Below are 13,872 nucleotides of genomic sequence, written 5' to 3'. Positions count from 1 at the left end.
TATAGAGACATATCATATGACAAACATGTACATTGTAAACAACTATAATGCTCGAAGAAAGATATAATATGATATATAAAATATAATTTAATTCTAAACGTTAGCCTAACTAAGTGAAATTGATTACGAAACAATATGGACAATGTTATAACGACGTCCTTTTCCTTTAGAAATAAATTTGCACAAATCAAGTTGAATGGAATAGTTTGTATCTTGCATAAGGTCAATGAATTTCATCATGCTGATCGTAACAAAGTATTTTTGTTTAAATATGTTCTACGTAAATCATCAAATACATTGTAAAAACGAAAAATGAAACTCATCTTTAATTACACCACTATTACATATGGTACAATAGCGTTGATTTATATTACCAATTCTATTGTTACCATAACGCTCCGTTTTAAAACGTTTCTAACATAACGCGGCCTGTCAGTGAAACTAGCCTGTCGAAAACAGACTGACCAATCAGCGTCCACATTAGGCGGGGCTTATCAGTTGTCTGTTGCTATCCTCCATGACCTCCGACAATCTGCAAATATCGATAGTAGTGTAATACGCTGTTTTCTATTTATTTAATACAAAATATTTTCGTCATAACTGAGATAAAATTTAGACAGATAAGCAAAGCCGAAATACTGACATTTTCCCTTAATGTTATCTCAAATAATGCATTTTTGTATGTATTTGTTTGATATCAAAGTGACTTTAAAGATAGCTATTTTTACCATCCAAATGTATTAATCATTAATGTTATGGTACATAATACTAGTATACGAATATTTTCCGTTAGTCTTAAAAAAGGAAATAGCATTTAGTGTATAATATTGACGATATGTTTCTTGCAATTTATTTTTATTTCAAAATTGCTCTTCTTCTTGTTTGTAAAGTTTTATATCTGAAGCATAATTAATAATTATGCATTAGCGTTGTAACTTCTTTGTTGCTTGTCACACTTTTCACATGTACATTTGCCATGTGCCGATGAGAAACTAATCTAAGTGTTTTAGCGTTGATTTAAATGTGTATGCATGATCGTTATTAAACGGGACAGACGCCATACTGTTTTAATACAGAAACTGTTTACCTGCGCACTTGAGTTTTTGTTTTGGTGAATGTTGGACATGCTGTCAGCATTCATGTCCAACCGAAGATGAGGATGTCTTCAGAAGTGTATTTATTTAAAAGACCTTGAATATGATCCAGGCACTCTATGTAACATTGAATGCCATAATTTACAAAGGGCACGTAGACAGCGAATATAAATACCGGTAATGAGTTTTTGCCGAATACTTTCAGGCTACATATTTTACTACATATTTACTACTATTTCTTTTGCAGTGAAAGAAAGTGTCTTCTTGTACATATTATTGACTCCGCATTTTAATTTTAGGCCGTGTTGAATTCACATACTGCCATTGCTGTAAAGCCATTATGGATTGAATTGAGATATGTCTTGGATTTTTCCATCTATTTGTGTTCGGTTAAAATCGCTTTATCAATAGTGTTTATCAAGAGCGTAGCTTAAACTTGGAGCAGTGGAAATTGCACCTCTAACTTTCCAATTGAAAAATTGGCAGTTGGCAGGTGGATGACGTTGTTTCGAAAATGGACATTGTTAAGATAAGGTTATGAATCATTAACGTTAACGCTGTGGCAAACATGAGTCTACCATGCTCTTTTGTCCATATTCTCTTTTGGCTTTAGAATAAAATAGGGATTTCCACTCTTTCTCGGAATACCAACGCTCACAATACATTCTCGCTTGTTTTCAACTACTTTCCAGTCGTTTTGGTGACGTGTTACTTTGGTTGTTAGACTACCCCGTTTAGTGTCGTTAAGCCTAACCCTACAGGATGTATTCCTCTATCTGTGAAAAAGGACTGCGCGATTTAAGTTATCCGAAATACCTTCTACATAATACCGTCGAGTGCGCCCTGACCGGATTCTTTCAAATACGGGTTATTTTTGTGTGATAAGTATGCCTTGTGTATTATGATGGACCCGTCCTGCATGTTCCGACTGTACTGTATATTTGTGTTTTGTTGTGGGGAATCCGTTATGGCTGTTGTCTTGGAGGTTTTTGCAGGTCCTGACATATTATCCTCGATGGATTGCTTTTATTCACGTTGTCTTCTATAGAAGGTGAACATGAGTTTTATAAGGGTATCGACCTCACCTTAGGTAATGTATAAGATGCATACGATACCCACGAGTCCTGTTTGTCGCTTGTACGAGGTTTTCACAATATGCTTTCGTTTCAGCAAAGTCAACCGTGAGTTTTTTTGTAATTTCTGTCTGAGCGGCATTTGAGATACCGAGTTCGCTATTTTAAGAGCCTGTATTGTTGGTTGTCGATTTTCGACACTCAGCGAGAATAATTTAAAGTGACAGTCTAGAGTTTACATATTAAGTTCTCTATAAGTTCTCTATACACAGTTAAAATACCATTTTCGTTGAAATATTGCAGTTATGTGACCGCGTCTCAAAATTGCAGTGATATGACAGCGACTCAAAATTGCAGTGATATGACAGCGACTCAAAATTGCAGTGAAATGACAGCAACTTAAAAAACAGTGATGCGATTGCGTCTCAATATTGTAGTGAATTGACGGCGTGTGAAATTTGTAGTGAATTGACGGCGACTCAATATTGCAGTGATGCGACAGTTCCGCTCAAAATTTCAAGGATGTGACAATATCTGAATATTGCAGTCATGTGACAGCGTCTCAATATTGCAGCGGTATGACAGAGTCTCAAAATTGCAGCGGTATGACAGTCTTGATATTGCAGTGATGTGGCAGAGTCTCAATATTGCTAAGTGGCGACATCGTTTCAATTGTGCAGTGATAGTATGTAGTATGATAGTAGGTTGTATGGTAGTGATGTGATAGTAGGAAGTATTACAGTGATGTGATAGTAGGAAGTATTGTAGTGATGTAATAGTAGGTAGTATTACAGTGATGTGATAGTAGGAAGTATTGTAGTGATGTGATAGTAGGACATATTACAGTGATGTGATAGTAGGAAGTATGGTAGTGACGTGATAGTAGGTAGTATTACAGTGATGTGATAGTAGGAAGTATTGTAGTGATGTAATAGTAGGTAGTATTACAGTGATGTGATAGTAGGAAATATTGTAGTGATGTGATAGTAGGACGTATTACAGTGCTGTGATAGTAGGAAGTGTTGTTGTGATGTGATAGTAGGTAGTATTACAGTGCTGTGATAGTAGGAAGTATTGTAGTGACGTGATAGTAGGTAATATTGTAGTGACGTGATAGTAGGAAGTATTGCAGTGCTGTGATAGTAGGTAGTATTGCAGTGTTGTGATTGTAGATGATATTGCAGTGCAGTTATTGTAGAAAGTATGGTAGTGATGCGATAGTATGTAGTATTGCAGTGATGTGATTGTAGATATTATTGCAGTGCAGTGATAGTAGGATGTATTGCAGTGTTGTGATAGTAGATAGTATTGCAGTGTTGTGATAGTAGGTAGTATTGCAGTGATGTGATAGTAGATAGTATTGCAGTGCTGTGATAGTAGGTAGTATTGCAGTGTTGTGATTGTAGATGGTATTGCAGTGCAGTTATTGTAGGAAGTATGGTAGTGATGCGATAGTATGTAGTATTGCAGTGATGTGATTGTAGATATTATTGCAGTGCAGTGATAGTAGGATGTATTGTAGTGACTTGATAGTAGGTAGTATTGCAGTGATGTGATAGTAGGTAGTATTGCAGTGATGTGATAGTAGATAGTATTGCATTGATGTGATAGTAGGTAGTATTGCAGTGTTTTGATTGTGGATAATATGGTTGTATGGTTGTGAAGTGATAGTAGGTAGTATTGCAGCGCTGTGAATGTAGGTAATATTGTAATGACGTGATAGTAGATAGTATTGCAGTGTTGTGATTGTAGATATTATTGCAGTACTGTGATAGTAGGTAGTATTGTAGTGACGTGATAGTAGGTAGTATTGCAGTGCAGTGATAGTAGGTAGTATTGTAGTGACGTGATAGTAGGTAGTATTACAGTGATGTGATAGTAGGCAGAATTGCAGTAATGTGATAGTTGGTAGTTTTGCAGTGCAGTGATAGTAGGTAGTATTGTAGTGACGTGATAGTAGGAAGTATTGCAGTGTTGTGATAGTAGGTAGTAATGCAGTGATGTGATAGTAAGTAGTATTGCGGTGATGTGATAGTAGGTAGTATGGTAGTGATGTGATAGTATGAAGTATAGAAGTGATGTGATAGTAGGCAGAATTGCAGTAATGTGATAGTTGGTAGTTTTGCAGTGATGTGATAGTAGGTAGTATTGCAGTGATGTGATAGTAGGAAGTACTGCAGTGATGTGATAGTAGGTAGTATTGCATCGATGTGATAGTAGGTAATATTGCAGTGTTGTGATTGTAGTTAGTATTGCAGTGCTGTGATAGTAGAAAATAAGGTGATGGTGCGATTGTAGGTAGTATGATAGAGTGATGTGATAGTAGATAATATGGTAGTGACAATATTGTGGGAGTAGGGATACATAAATAACTTTAATGGTTTTGAAAATGAAGGTTTATGCACAGATAAGGTCATATATGCAGGTCAAAGAAGTGTTTTAAAGCAATGAATTATAACAGCAGTAAAAACATTCTGGCAACACTTATCAGTCGAACAAATTAGACACGCCATGACACAAATAAACAATTTTCATAATACAGTGCAACAACAATGATTATTAGGCAATGAAGTCCTATGTTCCACTAACATTTCCAAATAAGAGGGAAGGTAGGTAGGTATAGCTGCTTTCCAAAAATAAAGAAAAAAAGGGGGATTCTGTAACAAACCAACCTGTATCAGGGTATATCACTATTGTAGAAAATGTCATAAAAAGGTCAAATTTAACATGTTTGCTAAAAAAATACTTATCTTTTAGGAAATAACGGAAACAAAATACACACTACTATAAAGTGAAGGATCGGAAGGGGCAACTATGGTCGGTCGGGTAAGTGAAAACTATACTTATGTGAAAAACTACAGAAACAAGTTCAGTAGCCAAAACATAAACACGGTTTAATGGCACTGGGTAGACGCCAAAGACATAGAACACCCCCCCCCCAAAAAAAAAACAAAACAAAACAAAACAAAAAAAAAACAAACAAAAAAAACAAAAAAACAAACAAACAAGAAACATGGAAGAACAGCACAAAACTCCACAAACAGCGCAGTGCATATATACTATATATAATACAAAAAAAAAGATACATTTGAACGACTTAAGAGATGATTTAAAACTATACAGATATTTATATAACGATATGTACATACATTTATGTTGCACGGCTTATGTAAAAACACCGTCTCTTCTCGGATGCAACTGTGCACAATCGAACATATTGTGATGTATTTCATTTCTATACATATGACGTATGTATGTTTGTATGCTATTTGTTAAATAAATAAAGTTTAAACTAACTGTGCACAATGTCTATGGTGTGCACTTAAATCAGGTTATGAATTAGTGCGCGTACCATGCCAATCTCCTTCACAGTGATCGCCCTTGACGAGCCGATTCACACAGGAAAAAACCTCGATTTCAGTTTTTATACAAAATAAATTATTCAAGTGCCATATAACAACTTTTTTTAAATAATCATTTTCAAAATGAGAGAACAGTTTAACTTTTTAAATAATGTCACGTGATTTAGATCATCATGACGTAATTTGCGTGATGGCAGTGTTATTGCACGAAAAGAGAAGTATCGGCTGTATGGGTTCATATCGTACACTATTTGGACACATTATGTCCTAAGTTAGTATCAATTTATTTATTGTGCACATGTTGTTACATCTCCGTCACGTGTTCTTTGTCCGCCTCGTCATGTGATGAATGGCTGCTCGAGCTTGAATTACGCCCGCTGGATTTCCTCGAGCCAGATTTCACCGAGCTAGATTTCCTTGAGCCAGATTTCACCGAGCTGGATTTTACCGATGAATTCGTGCTAGAACTCGAGGATGATCGACTGGAATCCTTTCTGTTCTTGGCCTCACTGCTTTCAGACTTCACGCTCTAAAAGCAGGCGATACAAATGGTGTACTTGATAAGGAATATTGTTTTAATGATGTTAGCTTGCCTTGCTTAGTTGGACCAACGAATTCATAATACTTTTTATAAAGTTACATAGAATAAAGTAATGCATAATAATGTATAAATATCAATCTTACAATCAAAAAAGAATAGCAGAAATCTGGCAAAACATTGTCTCTAAATGAGCCAATATGTCCCTTTTCAGGGACATAGATTCAAGATCTTAGATATCTACCATTCTCGGACCAATGTCGTGCAGAATGTTTTCCTCAGACGCTAGTGGAGCTCTGGACTCTCCAAGTGGACTCTGGGGTGGCGTTATGTCTTTGTCAATATGAGGCAAATTTTCAGAATTTTCTGCGTCATTCTCGACACGAAACACCTCGTCATCCGGAGCTGAAAGAACATTTTGAGGTAATTAGGGAAACAAAATAGGGTAATTTCATTTTCCAAGTAACTAAACGTTGTTTTTCCCCACTAATTAGAAACCCCCACAAGAAACACTCCCGTATAAGATTAAAATATAAATTTCCTAAAAACAACAAGCATGACACCATAATCTATTAACACATGGGCCAGTAATCTGGGCCATTACTCATAGTATATGATCTGCCGAAGTCAATATTTCAATATGTAATCAGTTGTTAGCTTCTTATAGAATCTGACAATATCCAGAATCCAGAAAATATGAATTGGAACATCACGGCCATTTTTCATTGAAAACAACCTCGGATGTATATGGAAGGTTTTCAATTTCAGACCTCGTTACATTTAACTACGCTGCAAGTAGATCGCGTATTTATTTCAAATAATCAGTTAAACCTAATGACTTTACTCTTTGAATCTTAATATTGATACAATAATGCACTTCACTGGCAATCAATTTAAACTTAATAATTTATTCACGACTTACGATCTGATGTATTTATTAACGAGTCGTATATTACTTATTCGTTCGGGTGATATTGAAACTAATCCTGGTCCACAAAAAGATAAAGATTGGTGTCTTTCCATTTTTCACCAAAATATTAGAGGCATTAGAAATAAATTAGAATATATTAAGGACAATTTCTTAGATCACGATATTTTATGCTTTACAGAGACAAAGTTAGATAATAATATCACATACGATTTTTTAAAAATAGAAGGTTATACCTATATGTTAAGAAAAGACTTTACTAACCATTCTAGTGGCTTCCTAGTTTATGTTGCAACACACTTAGAGAGTACTTGATTTAGAGAGATTATTACCGGAATCTCTATGGATTGAGATTAATGACCTGAACACTTGCTACTTACTTTGCACTATTTATAGACCACCTCATTATGCAATAGATTTCTGGGACAAACTCAATGTCTGTTTAGAAAAGGCATTAGAATATAAAGATAAAATGATCATAGTTGGAGACATTAATGAAGATCAATTAAACATAAATAATCACAAATTTCGAGATGTTTTATCGTTAAATAACATGACAAACTGCATTTACGAACCGACCAGAGTCAACGAACGTATTCAAACATTAATCGATCCAATTGGCATTACAAACAATATATCAGTTCTTCATTCAGGTGTCTTTAAAATAAATCCAGACGTAAGTGACCATTATGGCACTTACATATTTAGTAAAATCACAGTTCCAAACTCATTGCCTTACAAGCGGAAAATATGGAGGTATAATAGAGCGGATTTCGATAAATTGAATGAATTAATCAGAACAACGGATTGGTCATTTATTAACAACGAGAATATTGACAACTCGTGTTTAATATTTTCACATAAACTTATTGAACTTTGTACAAAATGTATACCATTCGAATTTGTAACTATACGACCAAACGATAAACCATGGTACAACACAGATATTCGACGTACAAGTCGCCAACGTGATAGACATAAACAAAAGGCAATACATTCGGGTAAACAATCTGATTGGCTAACGTATAAGCACTTAAGGAACAAAGTTAATAATATGAAAAAATATGCTAAACAAACGTTTTACTGTAGCCTTGAAACATCTTTAAATGACTTAAGCACAATAGATCCTAAGAAGTATTGGAAAACTGTAAAACTTTTTGTTAAAAATAACTCGCAACAAACTGATGTCATTCCTCCTTTGAAAACAGCGAATGGTAATGTTGCTACTACTAACGAAGAAAAGGCAAATTCGCTTAATGATTTCTTCGTGTCAATATCTAAAGTTGACGATTCAAATGTTACTCTCCCCTTGTTTACTTATAAATCACACTCGCGATTATCTAACTTCGTAAGCACAGAACGGGATGTAACTGATGTTTTAGAAAACCTTAATGTTAACAAAGCTATAGGCCCAGACGGAATAAGTCCCAAAATAATGAAAGCTACATCAAAAACGCTATGCCTTCCCTTGTGTTTATTATTTAACAAGTCTTTGGTAGAAAGAAAATATCCCGAGTATTGGAAAACCGCTAATGTAATGCCTCTTTTTAAAAAGGGTGCACCGGACGAACCTTCTAACTATAGACCGATCTCCTTAATAAGCTGTGTTGGTAAAGTCATGGAAAGAATTATGTTGAGAAATATTTATAACCATCTTAATGGTAATGACTTAATATTTACAAAGCAATCTGGCTTTTTACCAGGTCATTCGACTCAATATCAGCTAGTTGACATTTATAACCAAATTTGTAAAGCGCTTGACGACAAAGAATCCACTTGTATTGTATTTTGTGACATATCCAAGGCCTTTGACAGAGTGTGGCACACAGGTCTCATTTTCAAACTAAAGCAATACGGTATAAATGGAAATTTATTGGATTGGCTAACTGATTACTTAAAAGGCCGAAACCAAAAGGTCTTCGTAAAATCATCCTTTTCAGAATCAAGAGTATTAGGTGGTGGTGTCCCTCAAGGATCCGTGTTAGGGCCTCTACTTTTTCTTATCTATGTAAATGACATAGCAGATTCTCTACTAAGCATAACTCGTCTTTTCGCAGACGACAGTTCTTTAGCTGTTTCCTCCCGTGACGTAAATATGATAGAAGACACAATAAACCACGATCTAAATTCAATCTTAGCATGGTCTAAACAATGGTTGGTTAACTTTAATCCCGCTAAAACAGAAGCTATGTTTCTGACATATTGTCAAAGAAATAGTCCAAAACTTCTTTTCGATAACATCGCTGTTCAGTTTGTTGATCACCACAAGCATCTCGGCTTAACACTCAGTAACGATGGGTCTTGGCACCAACATATCACTAATATCATCGCAACAGCATCAAAAATTCTTGGAACAATGAAAATGATGAAATTCAAACTACACAGAAAAACACTTAACCACATATACCTATCATATCTCCGTCCGCATCTAGAATACGGATCACTTTTATGGGATAATTGTGCCCAATTCGAAAAAGATACACTAGACAAAATTCAATATGAGGCTGCTCGCGTAGTTACACGATCCGTATCAATAATCAATCTACTAAAATATAAATTGGCTGGGTGTCCCTTACGGATAGAAGAACAATTCAAAAGCTGACATTAGTATATAAATACAAACACAACATGTTACCACCATATCTCGAACAATTATTTCCTCCAAGTGTGCAAGCTTTTAGTAACAACACGTATTATTTACGAAACTCTGATAACTTTCAAACATTACCTAGAAGAACTCAAATTTATGCACAGTCTATACTTCCATCCGCATTGAGGATGTGGAACGATCTTGACAACTCAATTAAAAATGCAGTACCATTGCCCACGTTTAAAGGTAAAATGAAATCTATGTATACTGTTCCCAAAGTCCCTACATTTTATATCGAAGGCGAAAGATCCGCTTCAGTCCATCATGGTCGAATGCGTAACAATTGCAGCAACTTTAATTCTGATCTTTACAATAATCATATCGCCACGTCTCCTAACTGTGTTTGTGGTACTGAAATCGAAGATGCTGAACACTTTCATTTCAAATGTAGTCGTTTTACTACACAAAGGCGTCAGTTATTCCTTCAGACTAGGCAATATCACCCACTGAGTGCCTATAAATTACTACACGGCTACAGTAATTTAAGTGACGAACATAATTCATATATTTGTCAAAGAGTGCATACATATATTGTTGCATCTAAAAGATTTAAGACAACTGAAGTTCAATAGGATGCCTGTCTACTAAACAATTGTAGGTTTAGTCAAAGTGGACTTGGCGACAACGGATTCGTTTCAGATACCATTTCTCTTCCTATCTTTCTCCCTCTTTCTCTCTCTCTCTCTTTTCCGCTTACCTATTTCTTAAACCAATCTCGTACTTATTCGAACTTTAAATATAGAACCATTATAAGTTACTTATGTATTCACATGCATATAGACATTGTCATAACTTTTCAATTCTAACGATAGTCTGACACATTTCGGGGAGGGCCATTTTCTAATGTTGTCATAACTTGTGGCCCAACCCAATTGTACAATTATATTGTTTGTCGAATATATGTATACCACGTGTGTTTATTATTAACAATAAAATACGATTGAACTAAACTTAATAATACAAAATACACGTTAAAACATATCAATTAATTAATACTGTTATTTAAAATTTTACGAACTTCTTCTACTGATGTACCGGCATATATCCGAGGTTGTCACCTTAAAATCAGCCATCGATTCTTTCTGGACATTACGGAATGTGACAATACAGCAGCGGCAACGATCCGCTCAAGAGACATCGAAAAAAGTGGTGTGAAGAACAAACTGTTGTTTTTTTAGACCACTTTTGGGGCCTAATATTTAAAATTACACCAACACATTCAATATGGTCGGCACATTTGATTGTTGTTGTTCGGTATAAAGGTTGAGTGTCATTGCTTCGTTCACTTCGGACCTCTTTGTTTAAAATGTATCACAGCCAATAACAAAAGACTTCTTGCAGCGAAATAAGTGAATATGAGGCAAAACTTTGTAAAACATAATTCTTTAAATTCAAAATACACAGAAAATAGAGTTCTGGACAGTACCGATAACATTTTAAAACTTTTTTTGAACATGGCCTGGTATTAATTGCATTGTGAATAAAATGTTTGTTTAAATTCTAGTGTTGGAGTTTCGGGGTTTCTCTTTTTGATTGTTTTAAGTTTTCTCTCATTTTTAACACTGACACACTTAGCACAGGTGAATTGATCACTTTATCGTCACCTTAAAGTGCACAGCATGATAGTTACAAATACAAATCCACCCTGCCGTGTCTTACAACAATACCTTCTTTCAGAGCGCTGGGTGGGGGCACTTGATTTCGATCCGTTATGGATAACAGTCGACCCTTGCCGTCAACCTCGATGACAACCGACGAGGCGAATGTACCCTTGTCGTTGGCATTCGCTTCCGGTTCAACTTCGCTAGCACCGTCAGCCGGCTGTCTTGATTCAGGGCTGCCATCTAAATGTGTAAGCATATACTAATAGCGTCCAATGATTCTACATGTATCTCAGTGATAAGGACGTACAGGTAAAACGTTGTACTAGGACGCCTTTTAAAACGTGTCTGTTTTAGAGGTTTTTGTTCTTGTGTTTTATACTTAAGTAAAAGGAATTTCGCAATAATATTAAAAGTTGGTTAAAATGGTTGACGTAGACCGCAAGACTTCTGATTAAATTTATTTAAATAAGCAATTGATTTTTCTCTTAAAATCAATTTCTACCCAAAAAAGAAAATAGAACAGTTGAATGCATTACCAACTGAAACTGAAGCGATTAAAGCTTTTATGTGGTAAAATGAGTTGAGATTGAGTTTGAGATTTGACTGTATTTTCGTGATATTTTGGCCAGATTTAAAAATGAATTAAATTATTTTAATGCTTTGCATCAATTTAGCGCGTGCTTGAAAAAAGATAAACCACTAGTTTACCTTCTGGCTCTTTTTGCAATGGCTCCAGAGTAGGCTCTGATTTACGTCCGTCATAAACCGCAGGTACGTCCATGATATCCATATCTATCATGTCTTCAACAAAAGAAATACACGCTTTAAGAAATATGGCCGTGGATAAAAAAGAACCCAACGTATCTCGAAAAAAAAACAAAAACAAATGAGCCGCATTGAAACATACTATTTCATGTCAAAGTGAGAATTTGTATCTCCAAAGTAATACACGTAAAAGGCGCTGGTTTAAATGAGTTAGATAGAACTAGCAAACGAACTAAACAATATGGATGTACCTTTGGACCTCCCGACATCTGGCGTGGTGGGTTGCATACCGGAAACTCCAGTCGCCGCCAGGAAAGCTGGCGAGTCGGGTACGGGATCTTTGATGGCTTCGTCATCGTCTACAATCGGGTACTCGCCGGACCGTCTGCGCCTGCACGGATATTGGTTTGGTTCACTTTATTCGGAATTAATGGCCATATATACATATATAGGTATAACAACAACAACAAATAACTAAGAATTGGGGCAAAATCATGATGATTTTTATGCTTATTTTTGTGTGTTCAATCCTATAAATTATTACAATAAGTGTTTTCCAGGGACCATTCGGGCTCTTTCTTACAAGAAAATTTCAAATATTATACCGATCCGAGATAATGTAGACGCAGGTTCGGTATAACAACACAGTTACAATGGAATCGTTTTACCGATCCGAGCTAATGTAGACGCAGGTTCGGTATAACAACACAGTTACAATGGAATCGTTTTATCGATCCGAGCTAATGTAGACGCAGGTTCGGTATAACAACACAGTTACAACGGAATCGTTTTACCGATCCGAGATAATGTAGACGCAGGTTCGGTATAACAACACAGTTACAACGGAATCGTTTTACCGATCCGAGATAATGTAGACGCAGGTTCGGTATAACAACACAGTTACAACGGAATCGTTTTACCGATCCGAGATAATGTAGACGCAGGTTCGGTATAACAACACAGTTACAACGGAATCGTTTTACCTATCCGAGATAATGTAGACGCATGTTCGGTATAACAACACAATTACAACGGAATCGTTTTACCGATCCGAGATAATGTAGACGCAGGTTCGGTATAACAACACAGTTACAACGGAATCGTTTTACCGATCCGAGATAATGTAGACGCAGGTTCGGTATAACAACACAGTTACAACAGAATCGTTTTACCTAGGGCTCAGGAATGGAGTTATATTAAATAATACGTTAAATGTAAAAAAAATATACTGATGTGAAATATAAGAACACCGGGTAAAACAATACAAAACGTATACCCACAGACACCACTGTTTCGCGCTCTGACAGTCTGATTTACAGATACAGACGACAAATACGTAGATGCAGAGGACCAAAACCGCCACCACCACGATCGCTATTACCACGCTATCAGAATTCGAGTCGTCATTCACTGGAGGAAGTACAATTAAATAGTTGGTTAAGAAAAAAAACCATCACAAATATCGACCACGTTTGTGATCGAATAAACCTAATAATGACTTCACGTAACATGAGCGATATTGTTGAATACCTGGAGAATTGTTAAACAAATAAATTCCGTTTTTAATATGTTTAAATAAAACTTAATTGTAGCCAATTGGACATTTGGCGATCAGTCGACATCACAGGTTGGTAGTGGTAGCGGTGGTTTTGGTCGTCGCATAGAAGAAGCATTGCTTTGGCCAGTACATACTGTGGGTGGATAAATAAATATTTGCGAAATGAGAACGCGTAATTTTCGTCAAGGAGCAATTTAAAGACACATCAACATATATTGCACATATGTGCACTGTTTCCCAAACAACCACGCTTTAAGCTACTGCTAAATGTCAAGAAACCGCTGAACAAAACAACACTCT

General features: G+C 35.9%; 1 protein-coding gene across 3 annotated transcripts in view; it reads right to left on the bottom strand.

Moving 5' to 3' along the window:
• Positions 1–5,578: 5,578 nt before the first annotated feature.
• The window catches only part of LOC128214310 (neurogenic locus notch homolog protein 1-like), a 31,046-nt gene continuing 22,752 nt past the window's right edge, over positions 5,579–13,872 (bottom strand). For 2 of the 3 annotated variants that reach the window (XM_052920706.1, XM_052920707.1), the window contains exons 14-18: positions 12,266–12,405; positions 11,958–12,050; positions 11,313–11,489; positions 6,312–6,472; positions 5,579–6,058 (exon numbers count right to left, since the gene is read on the bottom strand). In XM_052920706.1, coding sequence (XP_052776666.1) covers positions 5,834–6,058; positions 6,312–6,472; positions 11,313–11,489; positions 11,958–12,050; positions 12,266–12,405 — 796 coding nt within the window. In that variant the 3' untranslated portion in view covers positions 5,579–5,833. Of the gene's footprint in view, positions 6,059–6,311; positions 6,473–11,312; positions 11,490–11,957; positions 12,051–12,265; positions 12,406–13,294; positions 13,425–13,872 lie in introns of all 3 variants that reach the window. The other variant, XM_052920705.1, reaches the window with a different exon arrangement.

This window comes from Mya arenaria, chromosome 13 (assembly GCF_026914265.1).
Source record: "Mya arenaria isolate MELC-2E11 chromosome 13, ASM2691426v1".
Lineage (NCBI taxonomy): Eukaryota > Metazoa > Mollusca > Bivalvia > Myida > Myidae > Mya > Mya arenaria.
This window is presented reverse-complemented; position numbering and strand designations above follow the sequence as displayed.